This window comes from Callorhinus ursinus, unplaced genomic scaffold (assembly GCF_003265705.2).
Source record: "Callorhinus ursinus isolate GAN/ISIS: 27379988/994484 unplaced genomic scaffold, GSC_fseal_2.0 scaffold33, whole genome shotgun sequence".
NCBI classification, from domain to species: domain Eukaryota; kingdom Metazoa; phylum Chordata; class Mammalia; order Carnivora; family Otariidae; genus Callorhinus; species Callorhinus ursinus.
In genome coordinates, this window is record NW_027397095.1 from 4,203,302 (window position 1) to 4,219,137 (window position 15,836).

The 15,836-nt window shown below is 40.9% G+C and overlaps 1 protein-coding gene and 1 non-coding gene across 2 annotated transcripts in view; both read left to right on the forward strand.

Moving 5' to 3' along the window:
• The window catches only part of LOC112809163 (fibrous sheath-interacting protein 2-like), a 69,984-nt gene that overhangs the window by 13,184 nt on the left and 40,964 nt on the right, over positions 1–15,836 (forward strand). The window contains 3 exon segments of the mRNA XM_073879079.1: positions 659–724; positions 4,540–4,640; positions 6,928–7,044. Coding sequence (XP_073735180.1) covers positions 659–724; positions 4,540–4,640; positions 6,928–7,044 — 284 coding nt within the window.
• LOC112809196 (U4 spliceosomal RNA) lies at positions 15,006–15,145 on the forward strand. Its single transcript, XR_003204522.1, has one exon. It is a non-coding gene; the product is annotated as a U4 spliceosomal RNA (small nuclear RNA).

The window sequence follows — 15,836 nt, forward strand, 5'->3', positions numbered from 1 at the left end:
TCGGTCACCTCTTTCCCAGCTGAGGTCCATGCGCATTGTTGCCTCCACCCGAGCTCTGAGGCACAGCCCAGGATGATCACGAGCACTCTTGTGGGGTCTCCAGCATAGTTACTGCACTGTTGTGCCTCCCCACGCAGAGAAAAGGCCACATTCTCACTGGGCATGCTGGAGGGATGGCGTTTTTCCCTCCTCGCAGAAGACAATTCTGTTTCTCCGAGTAGAGCTTTAACTACACAAGATAATATTGTAAAAGCGATTGTCCTGCCTCCCCATCGCATCTCTCCTCGGGTCTCTCAGCCTTGCCGCTACTGACCTCTTGGGCTGGATAGTGCTTTGTTGTGGGGGCCGTCCTTTGCCTTGTGGACTGTTTAGCAGCATCCCTGACCTCTACCCACTAGATGCCAGGAGCAACCCTCCCCCGCCACATCTGTAACAATCACCATGTCTCCAGACATTTCCAAATGTCCCCTAGGGGACATAAGTGCCTCCCACTGAGAACCCACTACTTACCCTCTCCAATTCCTCCCTACATCTCCATATGTAGATTAGCATATGGCTCTCCTCCTACTGGGCCCAAAAGAATAAATAGAATATCTCTTGGATAACTTGGTCATTTCCACTATTTTAAAAAATAAATATTTTCCTGTGTTTCTTTAAGCTTCTTCAAAGATCAAGAAAGCAAGTGATACCGCCAGTGACCAGCAATCGCACCAGGAACAAAAACGTAATTGAAATGATTATGATTGGAAGTGCTAGTATAGTAATTTGTGGAAAGACGGGATTTGGTACTGACCTCCTCTGCTTACAGGGCAGAGAGATCCTCACTCTGTCCCCTGTTGTGAAAGACGGATTTCGAGGAATGCTTACCCACAGGGCCACAGCCTCTCTTGCCCTCTGGGTCAGACTCCCCACTTAAACACTCAGTTCATGTCGCTGCCCCCACATGCCCAGGAGCAGGGCAGCCCGCATTTTGCAGCTGACAAGTTCTGCACGCCCAGTTCAGGGCCCTTCTTCTCCAGGGCCCCTGCTCCCAATCTCCTTTCTGTACTTTTCCATTACCAACAAGACCCCTGCGGCATTTTTTTTTTTTTTTTAAACCTGTTCCTCACTGGCTGCCACTGGCCGCCACTGCCGCCTCTGCTGGTTCGGCCTCTGCCTCCCAGGGAAGCTTTCACCTGCAGCTCATGTGTTGCCTTCCCCTGGAGAGTCATCCTTGCAGATTGCTGCCTGGAGGTGCCACGGAGGTTTCTGAAGCCAGTGGCCCTAGAGACCTAGTGAGGACCGAGACCCCAACCAATGCTCCTTCTCAAAAACCTGCCCGCCCTTAGACTTTGAACTTTCCAGGCCTGAAGTAACTTCTGTTGCTTCGCTGGCGGCAGAAATATTTTATTCTGCCACATATTTTTCTGCAGCAGTGGACCTGCTATTCAGTGTTGCCCATTCTCGGTCCCCTGTTCCTTTTAGAACAGCCTGACAGAGTAGTAGGTGTTGTCGTTCTAAAATGTCAACCGATTTCTTGAGTAGGCTTTAGTACACGTGGGGCTAGCACTGTTTGCTGGATCTAAGTGCCTTCCTTCCTTTTGCTTTCTCGCTCAGTCACCGATTTTTCTAACCTATTCCTCTGGACTTTGCCTTTGTGGGGCCCCCATAATGGCCCAGACTTTCAGGGAGGCTCCCCCCATCTTTCTGCTTCTTTCCTAAAGATGATGTCCAGATGTCTGGGGTCAGAGGTGTGGCTTATGTTCTTACTCCTCTATGTGTCAGCAGTATGGGCATCACCTAAAGAGCTTATTAGAAATGCAGATTCCCAGGCCCCGCCCCAGACCTACTGAATCGGAATCTACATTTTCACAAGATCCCCAGGGCTTTATATGCTCATTAAAGTTTGGGGAACAGTGGCTTCCGTGACCTCATGGAGGTGGAATAAAGTCATGGCACTTGGACAAAATGTCTTCTGCCTCTTCTGATCTCCAGAGAACTGTCCTTCCCTGCACTGAGATAGTGCTTGGCCTGTTGGCATTTACAGTTCAGTGACTCATGGTCTGGTCTCACTGAGCTTAGAGCCCTCTGGCTTTCCCATCCCACCTCCATTCTGGCTGGCTGCCCCATAACGCTCAGGGTGGAGCGCTCTCACCTCCACCCCAGTGACCTGCCTTGGCAAGCTCCCCAGCTAGACTCTCAGCCCTTTCTGGGCCATGTCCATCACATAGGAACCAAGAGTGGCTTAAGAAAGCAAAACCTCAAGAGGAAATAGGAAGAGGTTGGTAAAAAGGTACAAACTTCAGCTATAAGATGAATAAAGTCTGAAGGGCTAATGGAAAAACATGGTGACTATAGTTGACAGCACTGTATATATAACAGAAATTTGCTAAGAGAGCAGAACTTAAAATGTTTTCAACAACAAAATATAAATATGTGAGGTGATAGATGTGTTAATTAACTAAATGGGGGGCCCTTTCACAATATATACATATATCCAATCACCACGATGTACACTTTAACTATCTTACAATTTTATGTCAATTAGATACATCACTAACAGTGAAATTAGGAAGAGAGAGAGGGAAAGAAGGAAGGGAAGAAGGAAGAACCAACCTCAGGGAAAGCCTTGCTCTGCCTGACCATACTATATTGCAGAGTTTCTGGGCCATGTCCCAGGTGAGGAGGAGGAGGCGACAAGCGGGAGGTAGCCTAAGAGTTTTCTTTCTAGAGTCCCAAATGGGAAGCAGAGCAATAGTTCTTTTCTCTCTGTGCTAACTTCACTTGTCTGAAGCAACCAGGGCCCAAAGTAAGAAAAATGTGAAGCCTCATCTGATACCTTTGCTCTCTAGCCTCTCCCACCACCCTTCCACTTTCCCACTAGCTCTGAGCTATTAAAGGAGTGAACTTTCCCTCCTACCTTTCCTTAAGTCATGTCTTCCTTCTTTCTGAGCCCAGATAACTCTTGTTGGTGGGCTAGGGTATCTCCAGTACACTAAGGGAGAGTTTTCTGAGCTAAGTATTCCACTCTGTTGCTACACAAAAAGGAAGGTTAAATTTTGGGAAGTTCTCAAGACAATTGCATGGCCTGCAAAGCATACTGTCTTGGCTATGTCATCCTATTTTGAATGACAGGTGCTGAATATTACTTGGGTGTTTATTGTGGCATCCCTCCTGTTAAAAATTCTAACCTCCTCTCCCCTACTTCCACCCCCAAGCAGGTAGATGATTATGGAAGACTAGGGTAGAGTTCTTGTACTTAGGGAGTCAAAAATGAGAAAATAATATAAAATTCTGAAACAATAGCCCTGTTGTATAATGGCTGTTTCACATCTGTCAAGCCCCAAAAGTAGGCACAATGAAAGATGGGTCTCCAGACCTACATCTAGAAGGTATGCTCACTGTAAAAAAAAAATGTATAGAAAAATTTGTGATGTATAGAATGCAACAACCTAATAAACATGGGGAAAATGCACGGACATTTTACTGAAGACATACAGATGGCAAATAAGCACATAAAAATGCTGCTTAATATTATTAGTCCTTAGGGAAATACAAAGTAAACCACAATGAGATACCACTACACACCCAGTAAAATAACTAGAATTTAAATAACTGAGGGCGCCTGGGTGGCTCAGTCGTTAAGCATCTGCCTTCGGCTCAAGTCATGATCCCAGGGTCCTGGGATCGAGTCCCACATCGGGCTCCCTGCCTGGCGGGAACCCTGCTTCTCTCTCTCCCACTCCCCCTGCTTGTGTTCCTGCTCTCGCTGTGTCTCTCTGTCAAATAAATAAATAAAATCTTTAATAAAATAAATAAATGAATGAATGAATGAATGAATGAATTTAAGTAAGTATTTGCAAGGACTTGAAGCAGCTAGAACTCGGACACTGCAGGTTGGGGTGTAAAGTGGTAGAACCACTGTGAAAACAGTTTGCTAACTTAAGTTAAACTACCATGTGATCCAGCCACCCCTCTCCAAGGTATGTGCCCACAAGAAATGAAAATATATGTCCATATAAAGACTCATAGCAGCATTATTCATAATAGCAAAAAAAAAAAAAAAAACTGAAAACAACCTAAATGCCCTTCAGTGGCCCAATGGATAAAATGTAGTACATTCCCATACTATGAAATACTATGTAGTAAGAAAAAGGAATAAACCATTGTTGCAGGCAACAATACTGATGAATCTCAAAATAAATATACTAAATGAAGGAAGCCAGACCCCCCCCCCAAAAAAAGAGAGAGAGTATATCCTGTTTGATTCCATTTATAGCAAACTCTAGAAAATGCAAACAATTTATAGTGACAGCTGATCAGTGGTTGCCCAGGAGATAGGGAGAACTAGAGAAAGAGGGATGAATTATAAGGGGAACAAGGACACTTTTGGGGGTGATGGAAATGTTTATCTTGATTGTGGTAATGGTTTCATGGGTTCGTACATATGTCAAAATGGAACAAATGGTATGTTTTAAATGTGTGTGGTTTCTTGTACTTCAATTGTATTTTGATAAAATTGTTTTAAAATTCTATGACTTCTCTTTCATTTACTTTTAGAACCAGGCCATTCTCATAGTTTTGTAAAGATTCCTGCCAAAAAATCATCAGTCTTCGTATCTTCTCAGCCTGATGTACAGAAAAACAAAGCAGAACAAAAGGTAGATGCTTTGTATTGATCATTAATTTATCTGGTTAACTGTTATTTCTATAGGATATCCTCTTCACTGGCATGGTACTGACTGGTCAGAGATAATGGGGTCCTACACAGATCTGGCTCCTCTCCCTAGCAGAGAAGGTTCTGAGTCAGCTTCATGTTAAATGTACCATACGGTTTAGCAGAAACTGACTTAAATATCTGATGATACTGATGATAGCTAATGTTTACTGAAAACTTGCTGTGGGCTAGGGCCCATGCGAAGCTAGAAGGGGGAGAAAGGGGCAAAACAGTTGACATAGGATACAGAGATGGAAGAGACATCATCACTGCTCATGAGAACTCACTGTCCAGAGACTTACACACATGTAAACAAAAGTCCTTACAATAAAATAAGAGGAGAGTTTTGATTTGTTCAAAATGCAGAAGGAGCACAGAGGATTTAGAGACTAGTCCTGCCTACAGGAGCCTAAAAAGGCCTTATTAAAGGAGGGCTTCATCGAATTAGGTCTTGAAGTGTGAGTAGGAAGTTTCCAGATGAACAGATGTGAAGCTATAGTGAGGCAGTATTACAGACAGGTGTTAAAGTGTTAAGCGAGAGCCGCAGTGTGAACCAGCGAAGCCAGGGCAGGGCCAGAAAGGAGACTGACAAGATAGGCTGCCGCCAAGGCTTTGTACACCTTGCTGGAGAATGGGTTTAGCCTCTCCGTAGTAGAGAGCCATTGCTGCTTTTTGAGTAGAGATGTGAAGTAAGAATGAGATGGGTTTTAAAAGGATAATCTGGGGACGCCTGGCTGGCTCAGCTGGAAGAGCATGCAACTCTTGATCTCAGGGGTCGTGAGTTCAAGCCCCACGTTGGGTATAGAGATTACTTAAATAAAGACACTTTATTTTTTTAAAAAAGATTTTATTTATTTGAAAGAGAGTAAGCCAGAGAGAGCACGAGGGCGGAGGAGCAGAGGGAGAGAGAGAAGCAGACTCCCCACTGAGCAGGGAGCCCAATGCGGGGCTCGATCTCGGGACTCCAGGATCATGTCCTGAGCCGAAGGCAGATGCCTAACCGACTGAGCCACCCAGGTGCCCCAAATAAAGACACTTTAAAAAAAGAGAGAGAGAAGTCTTTTTTTTTAATTAAAAATAAAAAGATAATCTGGTTGAAGTGTGTGACATAGATGCAGTGTTTGAGGAAGAGGAGATTAGAGGGAAGATTGTTTTCAGTCTACTGGGATGGTCCAGATAAAAATGATATGGTGAGTGCTGTGAATTGTGTAAGACTGTTGAATCACAGACCTGTACCTCTGAAACAAATAATACATTATATGTTTAAAAAAAAAAAAGAAGAAGATAGTAGGAAGGGAAAAATGAAGGGGGGGAAATTGGATGGGGAGCTGAACCATGAGAGACTATGGACTCTGAGAAACAAACTGAGGGTTCTAGAGGGGAGGGGTGCGGGGGGATGGGTTAGCCTGGTGATGGGTATTAAAGAGGGCACGTATAACTGGGTGTTATACAAAAACAATGAATCATGGAACGCTACATCAAAAACTAATGATGTAATGTATGGTGATTAACATAACATAATAAAAAATAATAAAAAAAATGGTAGGGCAGTGGCAATGAGGATGAGCCAGAGGCCACAGATTTAAGATACTTCAGAGTCAGACTATGTCCAAATTTGGTGACTCAATAGACATGTAGATTGAGAGAGAGGGAGAGGATGAGGGTGATGATGAAGATTTAATTTTTGTATATAGGTTCTCTTGAAGTGGGATGTCTTTTCTCTGTGCCCCCATAGTGCTCATGCTGGCCTCTGTCAGAACTCACTATACTGTATCATATTTTCCTGTCTGTCCTACTGGATGATAAACTTCTTGAGGTCAGGAATTGTGTATCTTATTTTAATTCCAAGCAGTGTGCTCAATAAGCATTGGATTGGACTGGATTGGCCCCATCTGAAATACGTGGAGTAACTCTAAGCTTTCTAGAAAAGATCACTGGATGGATTGTTATATCTTTAACCAAAAATATGGAAGACAGAGGAGGAGCAAGTTTGGAAAGATGGGAGTACATGGGTACATGATAAGCTTCATTTTGAACTAGTTAGCTTAGGTACCTGTGGGAGATATTCATCAAAGAGGTTGATCCTATGTATTAGCATTGGGACCAGAGCTTAGGAGAGAGGTAAGGGATCTGGAGCAAAGGGAGATATTATGTCAATCTGCTTGCTCTAGAGCCAGCAAGTCTCTTTTAGAAGCTCAATTACTAATGAATGCTTTTTTCTTGAATGTTAGAGCATACAGAAAGATAAAGAAATGACTAAAACATCACATACTTTAAATGATGAAGGTAAGAAAATGAACAATATTTATAATTGCTCGGTTATCTTTCAGTTAAATAACTATAGTTTTGTCATGTAGTTTTCCAAGTTATGCTTTTTTCCCAATTATAAAATCTGTGATTATTTGGATTAAGGAAGATGTAAAAATTATTCATGGTTGTAAATGTCAGTATCCCACATTTTTGAGTAATTGCTGGGTGAATAGGCCCTTTGGAATTTGCAAACCAGGGAGAAGTTAGAGTCTCTGCTGTGGCTGCCTATATGGATAGGCAGAGTAAGTTTCTGAAGTACTGCAATTTGTGCAGAGAATTCTCCCCCAGGAAAGTCTCTATCCTCTAATGCCATCCTTTCTCCCCAGACATAAAAATACATCCAGTTTCCATGTCCCCAGCTAGACTAGAGGTTACCTAAGTCTCTGTTAGTCTCAGCAAAAGATTCCCATGCATATTCTATACACACACCAAGAGCACTAGGACATCTCTGTCTGGGTGACCAATTAGTACCTCAAATCCAGTATGCACAAAACCAAATTCATCTTCCAGTCACCCCCAAACCTGTTCTCTGTTCCTCCTTTGATTCAGGCACAAAGCCAGAGTCATCTTTGACTCTTGCCTATTGCCCATATTCTACATCCAAAAGTTGTCACATTTTGTCAAATCTGCCTCCTTTAACTATCTCATAATCTTTCCCTCCTTTCCATTCACACCACCCGTGCCCTTAACTACCGCAATAATTTGCCTCCAGTCTCTTTTTCCTCCTGTCAGTCTAGCCTACAGTTTGTTGTGAATGTAATCTAATCTTCTCGAAATACAGCTTTGAACATATAATTCCTCTATTCAGAAGTCCTTGGTGGTTCCCCCTTGCCTACTGAATACAGTGCAAAGCAGTTCATTCTGGGGCAGGGGGAGTGGTGGGAGATTAAGCTGGCAGAGTAATTTAGGGCCAGAAGTTAGGGAATTCAGGCTTGTTCCTCACAGTGGTGGTAAGACACTGGAAGGCATCTTATATTTGGACATACTGCCTTTACTTGCATAAATAAATACATCCCTGACTGCAGTAATTCCAGACATTATGGCAGCAAGAACTATATCATTTTTTCATATTTAAAGGTACCTTTTCTTCCCCGCCCCCCCAGGAATTAAAAGTAGCTCACATCAAGCTCCAGATGTTTCTGCTAAAACAGAAAATGTCCCCAGACATTCTATACAGGCTATTTTGAAACAAGAGGCAAGTAACATTTCTTTTGTCCCAGATACAGACAGAACAAATGAAGTATGAAATTATGATCAAGATTGGTATAACAGAGTTTCATTCATCAAAAGACAATTCAGAACAGCCTTATTCCCTGAAATTAGCCACCCTATAGTAAGATTTTATAAAAATTGAAATGCAAACCCACGGTAATAACTCTGTGCTACTTCAGACTTCCAAAGCTCACAACTATCAGTTAGTGTTGTCATACTGTAAGTAGAGGGAATATCAGTAACAAGTTGTAAGCCAGCAAAAGTAGTAAGACTGAGACTTTAAATTTATTAAACAGATCCAAAATTTGAATGTTATATTTGCCTCCATTTTAATAGAGATTTACCAGAAGCAACTTGAATGCTCCCACTTAGCCCTTAAGTTAGAGGCTTCCTAAATGATGAGCTTCAAGAGCTTCAAAGTACAGACCTGTGCCCTGCAGAGAAAGCAACAAATCGGGCTTTGAGAATCATTTTCTTCTAGTGCTGATGGGTTGTGCAGAGACAGCCATGCTGCCTTACCCGGCCCCCCTGTGACCAGTGATCACTCACCTGATGGTGGAAAGTTGGCAGCATTCAGGGTGTGGCCTCTGGTCACAACATGGATTGCCTTTGTGGACTGCCAGATTGTCATTTTAAGAATCAAATCCACATCCTTGGCTCTCTTAGCACTGTATTAACTGGCTCAGCTGTTCTAAAAAGTTAACATGGTTTGAAAGAGATGTCATCAAGCAGGAAATTCACTAAAGTCTTCCCAAAAGTCCACCTTCACAACTAAGGTAGAAAGTGGCATCATTTGCAGTGTCCTACATGAAATGCATAGAAAGCAACAGACCCAATTATATATAGCTGCTCAAATGTAGCATGTTAGCCACAGTATGCTTCTCTGTATAGACAAATATTTATCAAACACCTGCTGTGACAGGGCACTGTGTCACTGTGTCCACATCCATAATCGCTATGCTTAGTTTCTGAAGAAAAAAAACTTCACTACTCTGAGTTAGTTTAGTAGTTGTCACTACTTTGAGTTAGTTTAGTAGTTGTACATCAGGAATCATTTTTTTCACTAGCCTCACTATAGAGCCAGGAAGAAAAGTATGCCCTGAGTTGTCACATGGATGACAAACTTCATCCTACATACTTTGCCCCCAAAAAAGTCAATAAACAAATTTAGACTATCTGTTTTTAAAGGAGGCTTTAAAATACACATGAACAATATGACTACAGCAAATGGTCACAGAAACCTAATTTATTTTGAGAAATAGCATGACCACTTTTATTACAATAGAATAGGATACTATTTCCCAACTTATTTCACCCATTCCATCAGTGCCAGGAAAGGTACTTCTTGTGGCTTGCGTTTAGCTCTCAGACCTGGGGAAAAAATTGGTCTACTCTGTTGGATTTATCTTTCTGTACAATGATCTCGGTAGGTAAAGCTCTCAGCCAAATCAAAGAGTCACATCCTATGTAGGCGGAAAACCTGCCCTCTGCCTTCCAGCTTTCTAAAATCATGTCCCCTATAGTTAACTTTGTTTAAAAACCACACATCATCTTTTTAGCTGTTCAACTGATTACCATCCATGCTGCTCAGTGCATTCCTCAGTTAATTTTAGAATAATGATGAATTCTATAAACCTGTGAATTTTCTAAGTAACACATGTAGTATAAACCAAATAAAACATACTTTTATCACAAATGGACTTTTAAAATCATTTTCTTAAATTTCTGTATTTCAAATGTGAGAAATAGCCGATGTTCAAATTCTTTTAAAACTCCTTTGAGGATTTTCATTGTTTTTTTTTCTTGGGGCATATATAGGTGACATATGCTGATGTTAATGAAAAAAAGATCAAGAAACCAAGTTTTAACCATGACTCAGGTAAACAATAGTAACAGTTATTAGGTAAATCCTGCAGTCTACTCATCCATTCATTCCACAAACATTTATTGAGCTTCCACTACATGACAGACATCGTGCTAATTATTGCATGCATACAAGGTAGAAACCATACAAAATGAAAAGCCATGCTCCCTATCCTGGATTTTACAGTTTAGTGGGGAACACTCACACCAATAATCACAACCCATTATGATAATTGTAATAATGGAGGTATGTACATAGTTCAGGGGAAGCATAGGGAAGCCAGGGAAACTTGTCCAGAAGAAGCCACAATTGGGCTGAGACATGAAGGATAAGAAAGAATTTCCTAAGCAGACAAATGGAAGGAGAACCTTCCAGGAAAAGGGAATACATTTACCAAGATACAGACATTAGAGCATAGTACGTTCTTGGAAATACAGATTTTTCTCAGAATTGCTTTATCTAAAAGTTCAAGCTAGAGAATTGCAGGAAATGAAGCTAGACTGCTAGAGAAAGGTTAGATCATTAAGTTTCTGGTAGGCCATGCCAAGAAATCTACCTTTTATCCTGTTATTGAAGGGCAACTATTTAAGAATATTGTCAGGGGTGTAATATAATCAGAATTTGTCTTTTCTAAAAAGGGAAAAAAGAATTAGAGGTGAGGGGACTAGAGGCAATGAGACAATAAAAATAATAGCATTTATTGAACACTTGCCAGTTACTACACTAAACTTTTTATATCCTCTCATTTAACCCCCCCAACAATTTAATGAGGACAGAAGTATTTTTATCTACCATTTTATATATAAGTAAACTAAGTCTCAGAGTGGTGAATTATCCTGCCCAAGGTTTCACAGTATATGTGACAAAACCAAGGTTTTAACCCAGGTCTGTCTTACTCAACCAATTCTAGCCGCAATGCCATGCTGCCACTTACTACAATTAAAGAGACTATTACAATAGTCAAGGCTAGAAATGAGTCTTGAACAAACTCAGTGACAGTGAGGGTACAGATTTGACTCAAACTAAGGAGGTCGAATAGATGAGATTTGGTTACTGATTGAATATGGGAGATGAAGGCTTTGAAGACAACACCCAGATTTCTAGACTGGGCAACTAAATGGGTAGTGAATAGTGGCACCATTCAGTAGACAGGCAGTACAGAAAGATGAACAAGTTTGGAGGCGAAATTAGTTCAGCTTTTTGAGGTAGATTATACTTTGTCTTCTTAATTCCCTCTTCGATCCGAGAGTTATCAACGTAAGTATGTTTCTTAATTATTAAGAAATTAATATTTTGGGTCACAATTTTTTAATTAAATTCAGCGAATATAGCCTGTAAATCTTGAACACATTGGAGTTGTTAAGGTTGTTGTTTTTTGTTTTTTGTTTTTTTGTGTGTGGCCAAATATGTGATCGCTATTTGAAAGTGCTCCATGGACATACCAAAAACAAATATGTATTCTCTATTTGAAGGATGGAAAGCTCTAAATGGATATCAAATTACATTTACTGATTTTATGTCTTTACAGATTTTTTTGTCTACTAGACTTTTTTTATTGTCTACAAATGTGTCCAGCTATTAAAGAGGTGCATTAAAGTTCTACACTCTAATTGTATATTTATCAAATTCCCATTACATTTGTAATAGGTTTCACACAGGCTCTTCAGGATATTTAATCCACCATATTCCTAGAAACCATAGAAGAGTTATTTATTTTTTCTAACAGTCATATTAGTTATCTATTGCTAAGTAACAAATCACCCCAAAGCGTGGCAGCTTAAAAAAAATTATCTTATAGTTTCTGTGGTTAGGAATCCAGGAATAATTTAGCTGGGTGGTTCTGACTCAGGGTCTCTCATGAGGTTATAGTCAAGTTGTCATCCAGGGCTGTTGCAGTCATTTAAAGGCTTAACTGGGACTGGAGGCTTCTCTTCCAAGATGGCTCACTCACATGACTGTCAGCAGGAGGCCTCAGTGCCTCACCTTGTGGACCTCTCTATCAGGCTTCTTGAGTATCTTCATGATATGGCATCTGGCTTCCCCCAGAGTGAGTGATCCAAGGTAGAGGGGTTGAAACCACAATATATTTTATAACCTGGTTTCAGAAGTTATATACCATCACTTCTACCCTGGACTGTTCATTAGGAGCAAGTCACTGAGTCCAACCCACACTCAAGGGGAAGAGAGTTAACCTCCACTTCTAGGTGGGAGTATTACCAAAGAATTTGTAGACATACTTTGAAACCACCACAACAGTATTATCTTCACACTTAATTTTTCAGGTTTATACACTATTAATTCCAGCTCCTTCCAAAACTGTACACATGCAAAAATATGCTCATACACAAACTCAAGAAGGCACATAGAATTTTAAGTAAATGTTTTCAAACAGGTCATTGGAATTTACTGGTTACTCCAAATACACTTTACATTTATTAGGAGAAAGATAAATAGCAATTTGCCTTGACTTTGGCTCCAATTGGTAATACTACTTTCTATTACTCAGAGCATTCTGTTTGTCTAAGACTTTAGTGGTGCATGTGTATAATTGATATACACCATTCCAGTATTCCTATGGAGATATTCTACATGAAGACTTGCTTTACTATAATTACCTAGAAATATTTTCTAATATCCGCTTATGGAACTTTGCTAGATGGCATGTTAGACAGTATTTGAGTGGGAAGAGATTAATGACTGTTAGACTAATAAACAAACATTGACCCAACACCTGTGTTAAAGAATTGATTCAATAAATAAGTGTTAATGAGTGCTTACTATATGCCAGACACTGTAAACTATAGCATAGTAAGTCCTATAATAGAAGGAAGTATAGGGTGCTTCAGGAGCATTGACAGAGGATGCCTGCCTGTGTCGGCGATTTCAAAAGGCTCTCTGAAAGAGATGACACAAGCTGAGTGAATCCTAAAAGGTGAGGAATTTAGAAGAGCGATATTAAAGTTATAAACTAAATAGTAAGGGCACAGGCAAAGGGAATTGCATGTTGTTCAGGATCTCTGGAGCACAGGGTATATGTAGAATGGTGACCAGAGGTGAGGCTGGTGAGGTAGGCAGTGGCCCCAGATCATAAAGTTTATTTTATGCCTCCCCGGCAGTCCCTGGAGGGGTTAAACACAGCAGTGACAACAGGGAATAAAGAACTATTAATAGATGTTAATTATCATTTACAAGTAGCTTGGGAAGCCTACCAACAAGTAGTTATTTTCTTTTTCTCTCTGAAAATTCACCTGTAGCTCAAGGAATCTTCCTTTCTTGTGATTCGTCAATTAAGTAAGTATCTAAGAAAGCTTAATAAATTAATGTGTTATTTTAAATTAACCTTTTAATAATTACACAGGAGTGCTGCTTAAGGGCAGATGCTCCCATGGAATCCTCAGTTCTTGTAGTTCTACTTGCATTCATTTTTTTTGCAACCTCTCAGGACTAAGCTAAAATTACAAAGCAGGCAAAGTTATTTATGTTCTTTCACCTTCCCTCTAGTCTCACTTTTGTTCTGTACTCCCCTAATCCCCAGGGCCTTCACTCCCCTACCTCTTCTTTCGAGGTAACTTTCTGGGATCTAGATCTATTCTTTTCCCCTCTCCACATTCAAACATACATTACTTGTGCCTTTTGAGGTTATTGGTTCTCTAATGATGATGAATTAGTTTACCATATAGTATTAATGACTTAATCTGTTACCCCATCCTGAGGATATTTTTACTGTAATCTAAAGTAATGAAACTCTAATGATACAAAAATCAAGGACAATGGATATTTTTTTTTTGGTCTAGGTGCCTTTCAGCCCTCAAACCTTGGTGGCCCCTTAGTCTGCTAAAGTGCAGTTCCCCTCAAACTTGAATATTTCATGCACATCAAATAACCCCTGATGGAACACACATATCCAACACCATCATCTTCTAAACCCTCAAACCAAATGAGGTCCAGGATAGGTTTTATAAATTCCAAATTCTGATGAAAATGGTTGGGTAAGGTGAAGTAGCGTGTGGTGGTAAATGGTATTGACATTCAGAGCGAGCTTCCTAGAAGAAGGATTTTATGCTTAGGAGTGATGAAGTAAGTTTCACTTACTGAGTGTTCATAAGATGCAAAGATGCTGAAGGAAATTGACTAGCCCAATATTAGGACAGTTTAAAGAAATAAAGGTGAGGAGTGATGATTATGTAGTTTTAGAAAGTGTAAATTCCTGCTTCCCTCTTCCTCCTGCCTTCCCGCTACCCTAGACTACAGAGCTACAGAATCACTTGAGTCTTTTCAAAAGCAGATGCTCTGGATACCCTTTTGCTAAAAATCTTAGCTCAGCTAAGATAAAGAGCTCTGCACATGACCTGGAGCTTCTTCCCCATTCCTCTCAAATACACAGGGTTAAAGTACTTTTAGCTAAACCTAGGACAATTCCAGGCCAGAGCACAATAAAACATGGCTAACAAGACCATCTGGTCTGGCTCTGCCCATTGCACCCATGTCACATCACCTTACCTTACAGAGAAGAACACAGGTTCAAGGGCTTGGACTTCATCCTCTTTCTCTGATGCAGCTCCTTGCTTCCCAAGCCTCAGTGCTAGATGCATCCCCTGTGTTCCACCACTTCCCTCTCTCCCTTCTCTCCTCTCAACTTCTTCTCTGTTTTTCCTAACGCTTACACAAAGGCCATACACCGTAAGCTTAACAAAATAGAATTAGAAACCAAAGAAATCAGGACAAAAGGAAGCAAATGTGATAAGATAGCAGTGGGGTAGACAGTTGGAATAATTAAGCTTTGCATTTAGATACTGAGTATGTTCTTACGATTGGGATGGAAGATGAGAGGAGAAGACCGTGCTCAGAAGTCTGTATTTCATCCACTGAATGACAGTTTAATGGTTTTGAGTTGGGATATGATATTATCAAGTCAGCATCTCAAGCTTTGTGCAGTGGCAGTATCGTAGCCAATGAGGTTTATCCGAGGTGCGATTATTGCTAATTGAAAACTTAACAAGTCAGCATCTCTGCTGAACACCTGTGACAACAGCATGTAGGACAAATGAAAGATAGTTAAATAGGTGCCCATTACAGAAGTCCATTAATGATTTGTGGCCTTGCACAACAGCCTTCCTTTTGGAGTAGAGAGAAGTATGCATCTAAAACATGTTAAATGGGAATTTATGTGCCAAACTTTCTTGAGAACCTACTATGTTCAAAGTATAGTTCTGGGTATTAGAGGGATACCAAGATGAAAAAGCACTACCTCTGACTTCAGCTGTGCTTTATACAGCAACAGGACAAAAGACAGGGAGACTTGAGGAATGCCAGAGAGTGAACTGAGTGCAGGACAGTAGATAAAATGTCAGGAAAAAGGAAGGCCACCCGTGGTACCACCGAGTTTTGGGGTTTCAGATTAAACCACTGATGTTAGGATACAGAGGTGCTGCTTTAAATTCCCGGGTAGCGGGCGCCTGGGTGGCTCAGTTGGTTAAGCGACTGCCTTCAGCTCAGGTCATGATCCTGGAGTCCCGGGATCGAGTCCCGCATCGGGCTCCCTGCTCGGCGGGGAGTCTGCTTCTCCCTCTGACCCTCTTCCCTCTCATGCTATCTCTCATTCTCTCTCTCTCAAATAAATAAATAAAATCTTTTAAAAAATAAATAAATAAATAAATAAATTCCCGGGTAGCCACTGGAATGAGTAAATAGATTAGGCAATAGGATAGACTATGTGTGTGGATGAGCAGGAGGTATCAGGCATCACCTCAAAGC